A 17,961-nucleotide genomic window follows, 5' to 3' on the forward strand; every position below is an offset into this window, starting at 1 on the left:
TTTTTACCTTCATGGTCTTGTCAAACTGTTCAGCATCAGTAATATTGGATATGACCCAACAAAATGCATTGTATGTTTTTGATCATGTTTTAAGATTCATACAGTGATAGATCTGGCCAAATCACTACACTCGGCTCATTTCCTGTAGTTTTGGAATTATTTTTAACAAACACTTTAAAGAAAAAGGTGGTGCTGTGGCTAAAGCAAAACCATGCATCAAAATCCCTAACATCTGCATTCTCTAAAAGCTTTGTTCCATTAGCAGGAACATTCATTTTTTGCTTTGACTTGTTTAAGCCACTGTAAGAGTCTCATTGACCCCTGGCTCTTCTCCATTAATGTGTCGCATTCAATTCAGATTGAAATTGAGAACCCTCTCCTTGTTTTAATTGACTACATTCCTGAGATGATGATTTTCCAAATTTTGTTAGCAGCATTTAGTTACCATTCTGATTATTTCCCATTTTCAGAGACTCACTAATTTTTTTCTTTCCCCAGTGAAATTCTTATTTTCTTGTTAGTGAAGGGAGGATCACATGTTGGGGAAGAGTGGAAATATTCTGACAATAAAAGCTTATTGCTTGTTGATTTTCCACTAAAAATATTACCACTCAATTTGAAGGAAATTAATTATTCAGCCTCTGTCAACTAAGCCAGTTATGTATCCAGATCAACGATGGTGCTTTACCCACTTTGACCCATGAGTTACTTATATTTGATTTTATTAATTCAATTTTTATAGCACAAGAAGATGAAAACACATTTGTCACTGCATTAAGTTAAATTAAAACTCATGTCCTCCAAAGTGCAGGGCTCCTGCCACTGGTTACCAGGTAGCTTGAAAGAGAAATTCACAAATATTTTCTTTTCTACCCTTGTGAAATTTTGAATTAGATTAAACGAGTGTAATTTTGACTTGATAAATAAAGATATAACCATCTGTTATAAATCCCTCACACTTTTTGTTTCCTTTAACTTCAATTGGCCTAAAATTCACAAGAGAACGGTATTGGGCATTGGATTGATATCGTCTTTGTTACAGTAATGCCCAAAACCAACATTACCCCGAAATGTCAACCATGTTAGATACTAAAACATTATGAATACTGATGTCGAAATCTTTTACATATTGCAATAAATTAACTTTATCACATCTATTTGCATTGTGTGTGTAGGCAGATTGTTGAAACTGTAACATTCAAAACACAGAATATTCCAGTGACTGTTGCATTCAATGCTGCCTAATAATAAGGGCAGGTTTTGTTATGGCAAATTACCTATTATTTCAAATTTAGTGTAAGGTTAAATAATAACTTAGGCCCTCTTGTGGCACACTAGTGTCCCTTCTCCCTGGACCAGGAGATTAGATTATTTACAGTGTGGAAACAGGCCCTTTGGCCCAACAAGTCCACACTAACCCACCACCCACCCATACCCCTACATGTACCCCTTTTTACCTAACACCACGGGCAATTTAGCATGGCCAATTCACCTGACCTGCACATCTTTGGACTGTGGGAGGAAACCGGAGCACCCGGAGGGGAGAATGTGCAAACTCCACACAGTCGCCTGAGTCGGGAATTGAACCCGGGTCTCTGGCGCTGTGAGGCAGCAGTGCTAACCACTGTGCCACCGTGCCACCCACAGGAGGCCAGGGTTCAAGTCCCACCTGCTCCAGAAATGTGCAATGACATCTTTGAGCAGGTTGATTAGAAAAAAAACATAGGTTGAAAAGAAATTAGGAAGTTCACTGAGTTTTGTCTCTTTTGGAAGCTAGGTCTTCCTGGGGCGATATACTGGTTGAGTTTATGGCATTGCCACCATCACAGATTTAGAATATTGTATATGTGAATCAGTCTGATTTAAAACTTTCTGACATTGTTTTTAACATTGCTCCTTTCTATTTGGTATGTAGGCTATGCTCATCTGCGGACTGCAAAACCCCAGTCTGAAATAAGGATGGTTGAGGAGCAGGATGTTGTTCTACCATGTCACCATCGCTTTGGTCACTTAGTATCAAAGAATCTGGATATTGAATGGCTTTTGCAAGACTCTGAACCCAATCAGAAAGTGGTGAGCATTCCTTTCGGAGGTGTTTACATTAACATCATTTGAATAATGATTCGCTATAATATTCAATGAAATGACTAAATTGTATCATTGTTCACTCAGCTACCATATCATTGATCTTTGACCCTACTCTACACCTCTTTTAAAATTACAAGAAGATTCTTTATAGTTCACTTTCTTGTAATAAGTATGGATGTATCAGGTACCATTGTATTCACATAGCCTTGTTAAAGCCCAGTTACATGCTTGACAAGATTTCCCAACTTCAGAAAGGCCTGTCTCTCAATTCTAATACTATTCACTTCAACTGATTAATGTTTACACAAAAAAAGGGGAGTTTTTGTTTATGTCTGAGGATTCAGGCTTACTTTTGATTGCAAGCGTTGCAGGATGTAAGAGAGGGGAAGCTATGCTTATAGAGAGTGTCGGTTGTTTTTCGCCTGGATTACAAAGTTAAAATCCAGCCAGGGCAGGCCTGAGTGGGGTAAAATGTGTGGACATTCAATGACCACTGTTATGCATATCGACAGAGAAGTACGTCAGGCAAAGTGTGTAACAAGTGGCTGATATTTTCCAATTTGTTTTAGCTCTGGTGTTCTTTCCTGAATGTCAAGCTTTTAGGAGGATATACATTTAGGGCCACATGGTTACTTATGCCTCACAGTTCCCCAGACCTGAGTTCAATTCCAGCTTTGGATGACTGTGTGGACCTTGCATATTCTCCGTGAGTCTGTGTGGGTTTCCTCTGGATGCTGTGGTTTCCTCCCACAGTCCAAGAAAGTGCAGGTTAGGTGGATTGGCGATGCTAAATTGCCCATTGTGTCCAGGGCTGTGCAGGTTAGGTGGATTAGCCCATGGAAAATGCAGGGTTACAGGAATAGAGTAAGAGGGTGGGTCGGGTGGGGTGCTGTTCAGAGGGCTTGTGTGAACTGGATGGGCTGAAGGGCCTACAACTGCAAGGATTCTATGATCTTGGAGATATTACAATAAAGTGAAAACTGAAACACTGTGATGAGAGAATGGATAAAGTTGAAGATTTGGGTAAGCTTGTACTCCTTGGAAATGAAGGGCCTATCACCCTCACCTTAACCTCCTTCCACCTATTGTATTCCTAACACCCCTCTCCCAAGTCCCTCTTCCCTACCTTTTATCTTAGCCTGCCTGGCACACCCTCTTCATTCCTGAAGAAGGGCTTCTGCCCGAAACATCGATTCTCCTGTTCCTTTGATGTTGCCTGACCTGCTGCGCTTTTCCAGCAACACATTTTGAAGTTCCTTGGAAATGAATTAAGAATTATTTTATTATGATGCACAAAATAACAATGAAAATTTATTGAGTAGATAGGGCACAATTCTTTCCATTATGAGAAGAATTCAGGCTGGGGGAGTTCAAAACTAGGAGGCAAACTTTTAAGGTGAGAGGAGAAAGATTTAAAAAGGATAGGGAATGGTTCGTGTGTGGAATGAACTGCCAGAGAATGTGGAGATGCAGGTACAGTTAAAAGATTTAAAATATATTTGGATAAGTTCATGAATAGGAAGGGTTTGGAGGGATATTGGCCAAGTGAAGACAGGTAGGACTAGCTTAGTTTAGAAACATGGCTGGCGTGGACTGGTTGAACCAATAGGTTTGTTTGCATGCTGGCTGACTCTATGATCACAGGATTCAAGTTTCAAGTTGGTTAGAATTGAATCATTGAAAATATTTTCATTCAATGGCATGTGAAAAAGTGAAATCCACAATGCCAGAGTTACGTATATAAAACGAGTTGAAGACTTTGAAAGAGTTTTATATATTTAGGGGAAAAAAGGATATAACAATTAAAAGTGTAGGGCTGCCAGGGGCTAAGAAGCTGATGGTTAGAGTGAGAAGGCTCATTGGTTAAAGCGAGGTAAGTCATATGCAATAAATATACACAGTATACTGAACATACAATAATTATAGAGCATGTTACAGTGGCTCAAGATGACTTCCTTTAGCCCCACCTTGTACTTGACCACTGATTGGTACTTCAGGGACACTCAGTTGAGTGTCAACATTGTACTATTTTGCAAGAAATATAGGTCCTATATGTTAATGTTTCCCTTCACCATGTTAATATAGCTAACCATTGTAACATATCACTGCATCACTTTATATGTTATATTGCCAGGAGCACGATTTGTTTAAAATAGAACAGGAAATGTGTGTTGCTTGCTATGGGCCTGTAACAAATATACCCTTGAACAGCGTAGGTTGACTGACCTGACATTTTCCCTTCCTCTCCTCTTGGTATAGTTTTGCGGTCTAAATTCTACTCAATCACTCCCCCTACTGCAAGGTTGAGGTAAAATATTACTCTTTGAGAAATGAATATTTTAGGAGCATTATGTGTTACCACATGACATCCCACAGGGTCTCCAGATCCTGCAGATGACATTAACACAGTTGACAATCTTTCTAATAAAATTCAACATAAAATATGAAATGTTAGGTAAAGACATAATAAACTTTATTTTTTTCTTAATTTACTCATTTTGAATTGTTTTGCACATGCTGGTAGTCAATAAAACAAGCCACCCTTTCCATAGATTAACTTGGACAAGGGACTGATCAGAGTTAATTTATTAAGCTCATCCCAGGATATGATATGGGATTGTAATTAACTGGTGAATGTAAGGTTGAATAGGTTTATATTAAATGCCTAGCATCCACATCAGTGTTTATGTTCAATAAAGACCTCCTCCCAACCTTCTTCATCTAACACTATCATTCAGTCATAGAGTCATACAGCACCAAAACAGACCCTTTCGTCAGACTTGTCCACACTGACCAGATATCCTAATCTGACCTAGTCCCATTTGCCAGGATTTGGCCCATATCCTTCTAAACCTTCTAATCATATACCCATCTAGATGTCTTTTAAATGTTGTCATTGTACTCAGCTCCACCACTCCCTCTAGCAGCTTGTTCCTTACATGCATCAGACTCTGCATAAAAGCTACCCCACAGATCCTTTTTAAATCTTTCCCCTCTCACACTGAACCTATGCTCTTGAGCTTTGGACTCCCACACCCTGGGTAAAGGACCTTGGTTAATCACCCTATCCATGTCCCTCATGATTTTATAAATATCTATAAGATCACCCCTTAGCCTCCGATGTTCCAGGGAAAATAGCCCCAGCGTATTTAGTTTCTCCCTATAATAATATTTTAATCCTTTCACCTTTGTGTATGAATACTTTTTGGGGTGGCATAGTGGCTCAGTGGTTAGCACTGCTGCCTCACAGCACCAGGAACCTGGGTTCAATCCCTGCCTTGGGTGACTGTGTGGCGTTTGCATGTTCTCTCCGTGTCTGCGTGGTTTCCTCCGGGTGCTCCAGTTTCCTCCCACAGTCCAAAGATCTGCAGGTCAGGTGAATTGGCCATGCTAAATTGCCTGTAGTATCAGGTCCATTTTCAGGAGTAAATGTAGGGGTAGGGGAATGGGTCTGAGTGGGTTACTCTTCAGAGGATCGGTGTGGACTTCTTGGACCAAAGGGCCTGCTTCCATACTGGAGGAGTTCTAATCTAATCTTCTTCCATTGATTTGAAAACAATTCTATGTGATGATTGTTAAAGTTTCAGAGACAGCATCTGATATTCAAGACTTTTGATGCTCCTGTAAAAACAGAAAGATTATAACTGCTGCACAAAGGAACATATAGGATTGCCAAGACTATGTCTTGGATGTGGCAATTGTTATTGCTGCGTCCTATTCAGCACTGAATTCTGTGAACCTTGGATTAAATTCTTCACTGCTCTAGTTCAGACCTTCGTAAGAGTATGAATTTCATTTGTAAAGAAAGAAAAATAGAATGTTGTTATAAGTGGGAAGAGAAACAGAAAATTTTGGAAATGCATGTAGAGAGAAAAGCCAGATTGAGTAGAATCTACCTTTGTAAAGTGGTTGGTTAACAATATGTGTAAATGTAATGTTAGGAAGGTGTAGGTGTGTACTGTACTGTTAAGAGAAATAGGAAGCTAGTAAGGACTGACTGAAAGCAGAAAGAGTGCTGAACAAGGTAAAAAGGGAATACTTAGTTGAAACAAACAGCTGGAGTTGCATTGCCATGGAACAAAAACAAATTCAAATTCAGACAACCAGTTTAAATTATGCTCCAGATACCAAAATCCAATCGAATTTGAATTTAGTATTTTGATTACATTAAACCAATGAAATGATCCAATGTTTTGGGTGTAAAACCAGATGTTTAAACAGTTAGGGAGAGAACTGCCAAGAAAACCAACAAGTATAGACTGCTAGCCAAATAGCTCTCTGAAAGTCCTTAAGAAAAGTTGTGCAGCAGAAGAGGTGACCCAAGGAAACTCAGAGGAAAGTCTACAGAGGAAGATCAACAATGTTGACTGGTTTTGAAACGTGACATTATTTTTATAAGTCCTAATCGGGGTTTTTACCAGACCAATATTGTAGAGTGGGAGTAAAAAATAGGTTTAAGAGAAAGGAGTTGTAAATAGAGGTTTTAATGTTCTCTGTTGGGCTTAAAGAATAAAATTGTTGATTTTTACTTTAAATAGCAAAACCTGGGGTAGTTCTTTGCCTCTTGAAGTTTAACAGATTATGGCGTGAGGTAAGCTTCTCTCTGTGTCAGGTTTAAATTAGCAGAGGGGTTTACTCAATATCACAACACTTTGGGAGCTTTTGTCCATGATTTGCACAAGTTTCCAGACTGAGATTTGATAGATTTGAATAGATTTGGGGTGTGCAAAAAAAGCTCAGTATATTTAAACACTTGCCGGTTAGTGTCCTAGATCTTTAAATAAAACATAGGTGAGACAATTTGTTTAATTTCAGTTACTTGTGGTTGGTGAAATTAAAAGTGAGAAGAATGGCTGTTAAAATTGTTAAAGAGGTTCTGGGGTTTGAAGATGAGTTCCAAGTTTGCCAAGAAAGTTTAGAAAGAAAAGACCATACTCTTAGAATTAGCAAAGAGGTTAGGTTTGGGTTTAACCAAGGACAAAAGTAAAGCTGAAAATGTAACAAATTATTCAAACACTTAGCTGTGTCAGAGAAACAGATGAGTGCAGTAGAGTGAGAAAAACTTAAATTACAATTGAGGAAAATGGAGTTAGAAGATAAACAAAGGAAGAGAGAAAGACAGAGAGAGAGGAAAAAAGAGAGAGAGAAGGAAGGGACAGAGAGAGAAAGTTCTTAGCTGAGCAAAAGGAGGGAGAATTTGAACTTCAGAGGTTGCGACTTAGTCAGCAAAGTCAAGTCAACAGGATGGAGTTTAAAACCGAAGGTAGTGATATATACAAATATGTCAAAACTCTGCCACGTTTTGATGAGGAAGATGTCAAAGCCTTCTTTATTTCATTTGAAAAATTGGCTAGGCCAATGGGGTGGTCTGAGGATTTATGGGTAATGCTAGTTCAGACTAAACTGGTAGGCAGAGCTGGTGAGGTATTTGCTTCATTTTTAGATGAGGGGTCAAGAGATTATGAAGAGGTCAAACAGGCTATTTTGAGTGCTTATGAGATGGTAACAGAAATATATAGACACCAGTCCAGGAACATAAAGAAGGAACTAGGTCAGACTTACTCTGAGATTGAATGAATTAAACATCATCATTTTGACAGATGTGTACGGGCCTTAAAAATAGATAAGACCTATGAGGCTCTCAGAGAGATAATTCTGCTGGAGGGTTTTAAAAACGCACTTCCAGAGATGATAAGAATTCATGTGGAGGAACAGAATGTTCAGGAAGTGAGAAGGACAGCAGAATTAGCAGATAAGTACATGGTGGTGCATACCTCAAGCTTCCTGCCAGAATTTCATCCTGAGGGATAGAAGTTTGGAAAAGGGGAGATCCCACGCTATGAAACAAAGAGTAGAAAACACTGGTAAGTGTTTACCACAGGTTAAAAAAGAGGGTGGAAAGGAGGTGAAAGGTCTCGGGTGTTTCCACTCTAGTAAAGTGGGACATGTAAAGTCACAATGCTGGTTGTTCAAGAAAGGCGCTGTGGGAAAGATGTGGTAAAAGAAGCTAAGCCAGTGGCATTAGTGAAAGTAGTAAAGGAAACCCTAAGAAGCGCTGAGGAGTTGCAGCAGAGTGCACAGCCTAGGCAGGGGCTGGGTATGGAGTTAGTGCCTGATCTCTGTAAAGAATCTGCCTTTGTGGATAAAGTTTACTCAGAAAGAACAGGGGGAGAAGGTAAGAAGTTATAATTTTGAAAGATACAGGATCTAACCAGTCTCTAATAGTAACAGATGGTGAATTTGCACTCTTTCTGATTTGTTACCCAAGAATGTGGTACTTTGTGGGATAGATGGACAGAAATTAAGTATTCCCCTATGTAAGATCAAGTTAGATTGCCAACTCAAGGCTGGGGAAGTAACAGTGGATTGATAGAAGTCTCAGTTCCAGAAATCCAGTTTGTTCTTGGGATTTAGCAGGATCAAAGGTGGGAGTGACATGCCTTGTTATGGAAAAGCCCAAAGAAGACCAAGAAACCAAGAAGTTAAAGAAAAGTATCCTGGTATTTTCCCAGACTGTGTCGTAACGAGATCCCACGAACATAAGTCACAGCACAAAGCAAAAACTAAAGAGAAAGATGAAGGAGTTGTGGTCCAGTTAGCAGACACCATGTTTGACATAATAGTGCAGGAAAAACCTGAATAGGCGGAGGGTCAGACAGAAGTGTTTAGTCCTGAAAGGCTAAGGGACTTGCAATAGTAAGCCAAGACGACAAAAGGTATATATGTGGATGCGTCCTCCGAAAAGGAGACAAAGGTTACTCCGGAGGGTTATTATCTGAAAGATAGAATCCTCAGATGGAATTGGAGACCACAGCAGGTTAGAGCAGAAGAGAAATAGGTCGAAGTGCATCAGATTGTGTTGCCGATAGCATACAGGCAGGAAGTGTTAAGGGTAGCACATGAACTAAGGGTAGGTCACCTAAGGTACGAAAGACTGAGGCTAAGGTACAAAAACATTTTTATTGGCCTGGAATGGTTAACTTTTGCATATTTCTCAGACATGTAAAAAAATGGTAGAAAAACCGCAGGCAGTAATAAAACCAGCACTTTTGTTACCAATTCCTGCATTCGAAGAACCTTTCACACAGGTTATAATTAATTCCAGAGAATGAGAAGAGAGAAAGAACTGGAGAAACAGATGTTAGTTATTGCCCAGCAGAATGAAGAATCAAATCCAAATATTGTGGATTTTGATGTGCCTCAAAGTATGTTAAAAAATGAAGGCATCCTTCAGGAGTGGGCTAGGTTAGTAAACTATCTGTCTCAGGAGAAAAGAATGCAGCTGAAAGGTTTGTTACTGCTGTATGAGGACATATGTAGGAATCAGATTGGGAAGACTAATGCTATTGTACATGAAATGGACGTAGAGAGTACTGTTCCAATAAAACACACCCCTATCAGCTTAATCTTTTCAAAGCCAGACAGGTCCAGATGGAGGTGGAGGCCATGTTCAAAGAGGCTATCATCAAACCAAGCCAGAGCGAGCAGAGTTCGCCAATTGTCTTAGTTTCCAAACCAGACAGGACTCAACGATTTTGTGTGGATTATCGGAAGGTCAACGTCATTACAAGATCAGATTCATATCCAATACCGAGATTGGAGGACTGTATTGAGAAAGTTAGATAACCCTAAATGGGCTATATCGATTCAAAGTGGTGCCCTTTGGAATGGAGAACATGTCTGCTGCATTCCAAAGACTCATGAACTGAGTTATGGCTGGATTAACAAGCTGTGCAGTCTATTTGGATGATGTAGTGATCTTTAGTAAGTCCTGGAAAGATCACACGTTACAGTTGGCAGAGGTCTTTGAATGACTGTGAGAAGCAAAACTGGTAGTAAACTTAAACAAAACTGAATTTGCAAAAGCAGAGGTGATGTTGTTATGACTTAACATTGGTCATGGAAGGTTGACCCTGTGGAACGCAAAAGCGAAGGCCATTGAGGAATTTCCATGAATAATCTCGAAGAAAGAGGTGCTTCATTTCTTGAGACTAAAAGGATTCTGTTGGAAGTTTGTTCCAAACTTCAGCAGTATAGTGGCACTGTTAACTGAGTTGCTGAAGAAGAACACAAAGTTTTGGTGGATAGAACAATGTCAGGAGACATTCAACCATTTAGAAGCAGTATTAACAACCACAACAATATTTAGCTACACAAAACTTTTTGAAATCTTTCAAAATTGCCTTCGATGCTAGTGACATAGGAGTTGGAGCTGTACTGCTACGGGAAGATGATGATGGGCTGCAACTGCCAGTTGGTTACTTTTTGAAGAAATTCAACATTCACCAGAGGAAATACTCCACGATCGATAAAGAACTATTGAGTTTTATACTGGCCTTACAAAATTTTAATGTGTATGTCACGAACAAAGTGTCGGAGATGGTTGTGTACACGCATCACAATCCTCTTACATTCTTGGAAGGTTTTAAAGACAAGAATGCAAAACTATTCCGTTGGAAGTCTTATGCTACAGATATTTAATTTACAAATCATACATGTTTCGGGTCGTAAGAATGTAATATAGATGAGTTATCATAGATTTAACTAATAGAGTATAGATGAGACGAATCTATTCAAAGTTATATGTATTTGGGAAGAAGTTAATATGAACTTAGATTAAAGTTATATATATGTCATGATAATGTGGTTAAGGAACAGAAAAAAAATGAAGCCATCTTTTCATTATGATGGTTCATTTTTTTCTTAATGGGGGAAGTGTTATGAAGGTGTAGGTGTATACTGTACCTTTAAAAGAGAGAGGAAGCTAGCAAGGACTGACTGAAAGTAGAGAGAGTGCTGAATAAGGTAAAAATGTAACACTTGGTTGAAACAAATAGTTGGAGATGCATTGCCATGGAACAAAAACAAATTCAAATTCGGCCAATCAGTTTAAATTATGCCCTGGATACCAAAATCTAATCGAATTTGAATTTAGTGTTTTGATTACATCAAACCAATGAAATGATCCAATGTTTTGGGATATAACACCAGATATTTTAAATAGGAGGAGAACTGCCAAGAATACCAACACGTATAGACTGCTAGCTCTCTGAAAGGTACCTGTCTTGAAGAAAAGTTGTATAGCAAAAGAAGAGGCAATTCAGGGAAACTCAAAGGAAAATCTAAAGAGAAAAATCAATAAAGCTGACAGGTTTTGAAACATGATTTTTTTTTTCTAAATTTTAATCTGTTTCTATTGGACCAGTATTGTAGAGTGGGAGGTAAAAGATAGGAGAAAGGAGTTGTAAATAGTGGTTTTAATGTTCTCTGTTGGTCTTAAAGAATAAAGTTGTTAATTTTTACTTTAAATAGTGAAATCTGGGATAGTTCTTTGCTTCTCAAAGTTTAACAGATTACAGCGCGAGGTGAGCTTCTCTGTGTGTCGGGTTTTAATTAGCAGAGGGGTTTACCCTATGTCTTAACAGTAACTAGAGTTTGAATAGTCTTTTGGGCAGAATTGACTTTACAATTACAGAGATGAATGGAAAACAAAATCACATCGTACTTCATGGGAAAAAATTTTGAACATAAAAATACCCCCCCCCCAGGAATGGATCAACCTTGGGGACAGGAGCACTGTGGAGTGAGGGGGGATCCTATAGAAACATATAAAATTATGATAAGATAGTCATAGAAAGGATGCTTCAACTGGCAGGTGAAACTAGGACAAGAGGGCATAGCCTCAAAATTAGGGGGAGCAGATTTAGGACTGAATTGAGAAGGCACTTCTTCACCCAGAGAGATATGAATCGATGAAATCCCCTGCCCAGTGAAGTAATTGACACTACTTCAGTAAATGTGTTTAAAGCTAAGATAGATATTCTTTTGAACAATGAAGTTACTGTGAGAGGGTGGGTAAATGGAGCTGAGGCCACAAAAAGATCAGCCATGATCGTATTGAATGGTGGAGCAGGCTCAAAGGGCCAAATGGCCTAATCCTGCTCCTAGTTCTTATGTTCTTTCCTCCGAAGCATCACTGCTAACAGACACACAATCTATAATTCCCTGAGTGGCTGTACAAATGGGCCACAAAGAGTTATGCAACTGAAAACATGGGCCTTTCAAAGCTATCAGCATTTATTCTGTTTGCAAAGAGAAAGTGATGCCTTTACTTGTCAACCCTACTTGTACACCCATAAGCACATTCAAGGAATTCTACATGATGCTGGAGGGTGTTAAAAAACACATCCTGTTCCTAAAATTTGTATGAATTCACTTTACTAAACAGGGTTATCTTAATATAACTTGTGACTGTTGCTAGTTTTTCAATGTTTAGGTATACATTAAGAATAACTTTGCAAATGGAACACCTGCAACTTTGAACTGGTTCTCTCCAATAAAGTCTGTTCTGCATACTTCTTTTTTGATTCACTGCTTATCCATACTTACCTGTTTACTGAAGTTAGAAAAGTTGAAATGTGAATTGTAAGTTTACATATCTGAATATTTACATGACATGTCTGAAAATGGAAGCAGAGGAGTAACAAGCCAATGAATTTTAATCCTTCACTTTGCAGTGCGCACTGTCATTTGATACTCTGTACATTCTCATGACTTCAGGGAATGTTTTGTACCTTTTTACAAATGTTGGATAGGGAATTGTGGCATGAGTTGATTAAACAGAAAATAAGTTTTGTTCCATACATGTTTCAACCTCAAGCAGCTTACATTTTGATGGAATTTTAAATAAGTGTTTAAAATGTATAAGCTTCTTAATAAACACACTGTGAGCTATAGATGCTCATTCCTGGTGTAGAAAGCATCCAATGTTTTCATGCTGACACATTGCCTTATTTTATCAAAAGCTTTCTGTGATGTCCTCCATTATAACTCTCAGAGATGTTCACATTTCTCAAACCCCAGCCTCTTGTGCATGACCACTTTTGATTGCCTCCACATATTAGTGACTGTGCCTTCAGCTGCTCGGCCATAAACCAATGTTTCTTATATCATGGTTGTGCCCCTGATGAGGGTCACAGAAACAGTGAGTGAGATTGCATGAAGTAAAATCACATTAATCTCATAGACTGTAATCTAAGAGATGGCTTTAATTACTAATGCAGATGCTGAAACAGCTCTTCCTCTATAGTGAATGGAAATAAGTTATGTTGGTACATGTTAGGCTGGGAATTTACATTGTGAGCCTCAGTCTCTCTAGAGCTCTGAAACTTTTTGCAGCAAATCTTTACCAGCCCCCTTGCCTCATCTCAAATCTGTAATCATAGCTTCATCTTGCTTCCATTATATTTGCTGATGCTCTTGTCACACCTTCACCTACTTTCTGTCCTCCTCTAAACACAATTTCCCCCTTTCCTGATTTCTGCTACTGCTTACCCTTTTTCTGTTGGTCTTGATGCACAGCTCACCACTGCCCTTGAGCCATCTCCATTCATTCTATAACAAAGTCTTACATTTACTTCTCTGTCATTCACTAGTTTTTGAAAAGACAAAAAAATCTCAGACTAAAAGGTCAAGAAGGGAACTGGAAAAGCAGAGTGGACTTCATCTGACACAGGGATAAGAAAATGACGGAGGCACTGAGCTTCCTCTCTCAAACCAATCCAAGGAGCACCTCACTGTCATCATTAATTGCTGTCATTTCTGTGAAGCTAAAGTAAACACATGTACACTACAGTTCACAAAGATAATGCATAGGTTGCACTAGGTCATGGAGATCATTTTTTCTCACCTTGGGCATTAATGTTTGCTAACATGTTTTTATTGGCAATGTTGCTTTTATTGGGTGAAGTGTGTGTTGGGGGGACAAGCACTTACAATCTCCTGTATTTGTATGATATGGCTTGTGTTGCATTCATTGGAATAAAGTCCCTTTGTCAGAGTTCCATGTGGAGGCATTTTGGCATTTCATTGCCCTCCTTCATGTCCCAACATTTGGTTTACCATCATTTATGAGTGATGCAAATGCTGATTGCTCACATTACAAAGGACTTGTTCTGTTTCTGATATTTCCCTGCACATAGTCATTGGAAATGTCATCCAGCAGAGGTAACCATTGCTAATGCTGTGGTACTATGGACACGCAGGGAAACTGAAGAAGAACAGGTGTATCAGGACTAGCAGCAAGCCAAATAGCCCCCATATGAAGGGAGCACACCTGAAGGTCCCCTCAGGACATGGAGTTGGTACAGGAGTCTCAGAGCCTATTGTAATTGATGCCATTTCCTCCAGATGATTGAGGCACAGTTTCATTGCACAGTGAGGATGCCTCAGGCCACTGTCATTGATTTATTTCAATTGCTGGAGCAGAACCTAAAGCAGTGCATGGTCACCCTATCCCAGTGACTGTCAACATTTTTAATACTCATTCATGGGATAAAGGCTGGCTCGGCAGGTATTTATTGCCCATCCCCGATTTCCCAGAGGGCAACTAAGAGTCAACCACAGTGCTGTGGGTCTGGAGTCACATGTCAGCCAGATCAGGTGAGGATGGCAGTTTCCTTCCCTAAAGGGTATGAATGAACCAGTTGGGCTTTTCTGCCAATCAATAATGGATGTGTGTCAACCATTAGAATCTCAATTCCAAATTTTTATTGAATTCAAATTGTAACATTTGCTGTGGCAGGATTCAAACACAGGTCCCCAGCACATTACCTGGGTCTCTGGATTAATAGTTTAGCGATAATACCATTAGATCATCATCTCACTTGCACTAAACGTTAAGCAATTGGTTGCTTCCAAGTATCCACTTGGGAGCCTTGACCCACAAATGTATCAAGGATACACCACTTCATCTCATTTCCCCAATACAAGTCAATGCTATAGCTGGACAGTTTGCTTTGTCAACATTGCTGCATTTCCCCTACATGTGGGATGGTGTAGGCTATATACACATTGCATTGAGAGTGCCATATCAAAATACAGCAAACTTCAGCAATAGAAAAGCATTCCATTTCATCAATGTGAAACTCACTTGAGGTCACATCCTAGAACATTTTCCAACACCGCATCCTAGAAGTTTGCACCAGGTACCATGGAAGCTTCCATGTATACCTGAGAACTCTCAAATTCCTAGTTCATTTCAAGGGCCAGATGCCTTACAGGATGGTTACAGGGAGACATGGTCCACACTCTGAGAATGGCCACTGACTCTGATACTGCTGAGCGAATGCAGCCCGTTGCTAAACCAGGGCCACTATGGCGCAGAAGAAGGACTATCTGAAGATGGGTTACATTTGCTTGGGTTAATTTGGGGTGAGCCTTGCAGTGTTGTATTGTGTTAGTATATTGCACAACAGGAACAAGCAAAGAGAGGATGTGATGGACACTGAAGAGCTGGCAGTCCAGCATTAGTCTTCCAAGGAGCCAGGTGAGGACATTAAGCAAATGAAATGTCATATTTGGTATGTTAGAGTGGTGCAGTATCAGATGCAATAAGCCAAACAGGACGTAACTGACATCCAGTTCCAGTAAATGTAAGCTGGATGCAAAGATCACTCACTGACTAAATTCATTGTTGCTCAAAGGCAACTGGTCCCTTGAAAGATCTGCAGATAACTTGCCTTCCATAATGCATTCCATGGAAACAAACACTAATACTCTGCAGGGTGGGGAGCCCATTCGACCTGCTGTTCCTTTGCATTCTCCTTACCACTTCCCCAAGGCTAGGTATACAATCCAACATACTCATTGAATCAATTTCCTGAGGCAAATGCAGCTTTTGTTTGTTTTTTCTTCATGTTTGTTGTTACTGAAAAAATATGAACTTTGTCTGCTTTTGAGAGCTTACGTATGTGGTGTGCCCACTTTGAATAATGAGAGGATGTTGAACAGCACTAGGCTCTAAGGAATGAAGAGCAATCCCATTACACATCATCATCAAATGGGATGACATGAAGGATGTTAAAATGTTTAGCTTGGTTCTTATAACTGCAGTAACAATAATTGTTGATCAGATGGGTGAATGATGTAAAATAGCAATATATTTCTGAAAGTGAGTTTGTATTTGTAATGAAGTGTTAGCAATGCTGCCTATGTACCCACAGAAGCATTATTTTTCTTGTTCCTCTCCCACAACTGGTGGTAAAAATGGTGCCCATGCAGGGAATTCTGGGAGGTCCAAAGAGTGGGAAGTACTACTGCCATTGCTCGGGGGAAGATAGTGTGCAGTGGGCTCCATAGAATTGTGGTGTTCAGCTAATGAGGTGAGCTGTGGAGAATAATTGAGAAAATCGGCTAGGACTCACAGAGAGAAACCCTAAAAGTCAACACTTAGCAAATTTCAGGTAAAGTTCAGTCCTAAGTATTTTGTCTTACTAGTTGGTGGTTTCACTTCTTTCTCAAGTTTGCGGTCAAGAAATATGGTTTTAACCCAATCCTTTACTGAGAACTTTAAACAAGACTTTATTCTCTTCTTGATGCAAACTGGTTTATGATTGACTGCTGATTGGTTACTGTATTCCCAAGTTGCCTTCGATTCACTTAGCCATATAAATAATTCTTACTGTCCCACTGTGATCACCCATTTGACTTTGATGAGTTTGCTGCCATCAACTGTTCTATTTTAACATAACTTGACCTGTTCAATTCATCAGCATCATAGCAATTAAGATATATCTATGCAATTAGCAAATATTGCAGTCATCGAGTTTCCACATAACAAATAATGCTCTGAACTTGTAGTCAGTCCATTAACCCAATTCCTTTCAGGCCTGACTTTACCTTACATGTTTTTGCATTCCTCTTGTGTAATTGGTAGCCTATCATGTTGAGTTTCTTTATTATAATTTTAATTATGTCATTCAATCTGCAAGAAAAGAAGAATAATTAACATAATCATAATTTGTCTATCAGTTATATATTGTGTTGTAATGTAACACATGATCGCTCCATGAGAGACCAGCTTAAAAAAGGAAACGTTGAACAGCAGGAAGAGCAGCATTTTTTGCACTCCAGAGTACTGCAGCATCAAGTGCAACAAGCTATATAGCACTTATTTAACAATCGGTTTCTGTAGATGAGAGCTGGGTGATCATTCATTGACTCTAAATGAATTGGTGCTGGAAAGGCTAGCCATTCCCCTGTGTTTCTCGAGGCAAATTCAGCTGTTTATCTTTTTGCTACATTTGCTGTTGCTGAGCCAAAGTGAATGTATTGAATGATTTCAATGCTTTCCTATTTGTGATAGTCCCATATTGCTGGGCCATTGCTGCAAAGATGTTGGGCCACAGTGGGAATTGGAGAAAGAGTAAAACTGACTGAGACATGTTAGTAAAATGGACTGAGGCTAAGGATGAGTAAGTTGTATAGGCTGGCATGTACATAGCAATAGATGAATGATTGTGATGTGCAGTGAAGTATCAGCTCTGCCAACTATGTGCCCCGAGAAGCACTTATCTGTGATTGCACAATTTGCTATGTGTATAGCAAAGGATAACTCTGGACTGCCAAAATTTGATTGGCTTGACTTTTAAGTTGGTGGGGGTGTCAGGGACCTTGGGATATCCTAGCGGCAGTGAGTACTTCTGCCTGTGGTGATTGGGAGATTATAACAAGCAGGTGCTAAACAGGCATGGTGCATTGGTCGTGAGGTGATTTTGTGAAAATTATATGAGGAACTCATTAAACATCACAGAGAAACACTCCACAAAATTCACAAAATTGACAGATAATTTTTTTAAATTAAAATTCACTGCTCTAATTCTGATTTCTGAAAATAATTCTTTTGACTAAAGATTGGCCCCAGTTCTATCCTCAATTATCTAGCTTTTAAGAATGTAAAAAGTTGTAACAAACATGCATTATGATCGCCTACTGAGTTAATAAGTATCAATATACATTATTAGTTGCCATTATAAAATTTTCATTTATAGGTTTTAGAAGTGCTTATGAAGCTCATATCTATTGGATGCAGAA

General features: G+C 39.2%; 1 protein-coding gene across 3 annotated transcripts in view; it reads left to right on the plus strand.

Annotated features, from left to right (window-relative positions):
• clmpa (CXADR like membrane protein a) overlaps positions 1-17,961 on the plus strand; it is a 129,947-nt gene that overhangs the window by 92,931 nt on the left and 19,055 nt on the right. For all 3 annotated transcript variants that reach the window (XM_072593166.1, XM_072593163.1, XM_072593165.1), the window contains one exon: positions 1,916-2,073. In XM_072593166.1, the coding sequence (XP_072449267.1) occupies positions 1,960-2,073 (114 nt within the window). In that variant the 5' untranslated portion in view covers positions 1,916-1,959. The remainder of the gene's footprint in view (positions 1-1,915; positions 2,074-17,961) is intronic.

This window comes from Chiloscyllium punctatum, chromosome 23 (genome assembly GCF_047496795.1).
Source record: "Chiloscyllium punctatum isolate Juve2018m chromosome 23, sChiPun1.3, whole genome shotgun sequence".
Taxonomy (NCBI): Eukaryota; Metazoa; Chordata; class Chondrichthyes; order Orectolobiformes; family Hemiscylliidae; genus Chiloscyllium; species Chiloscyllium punctatum.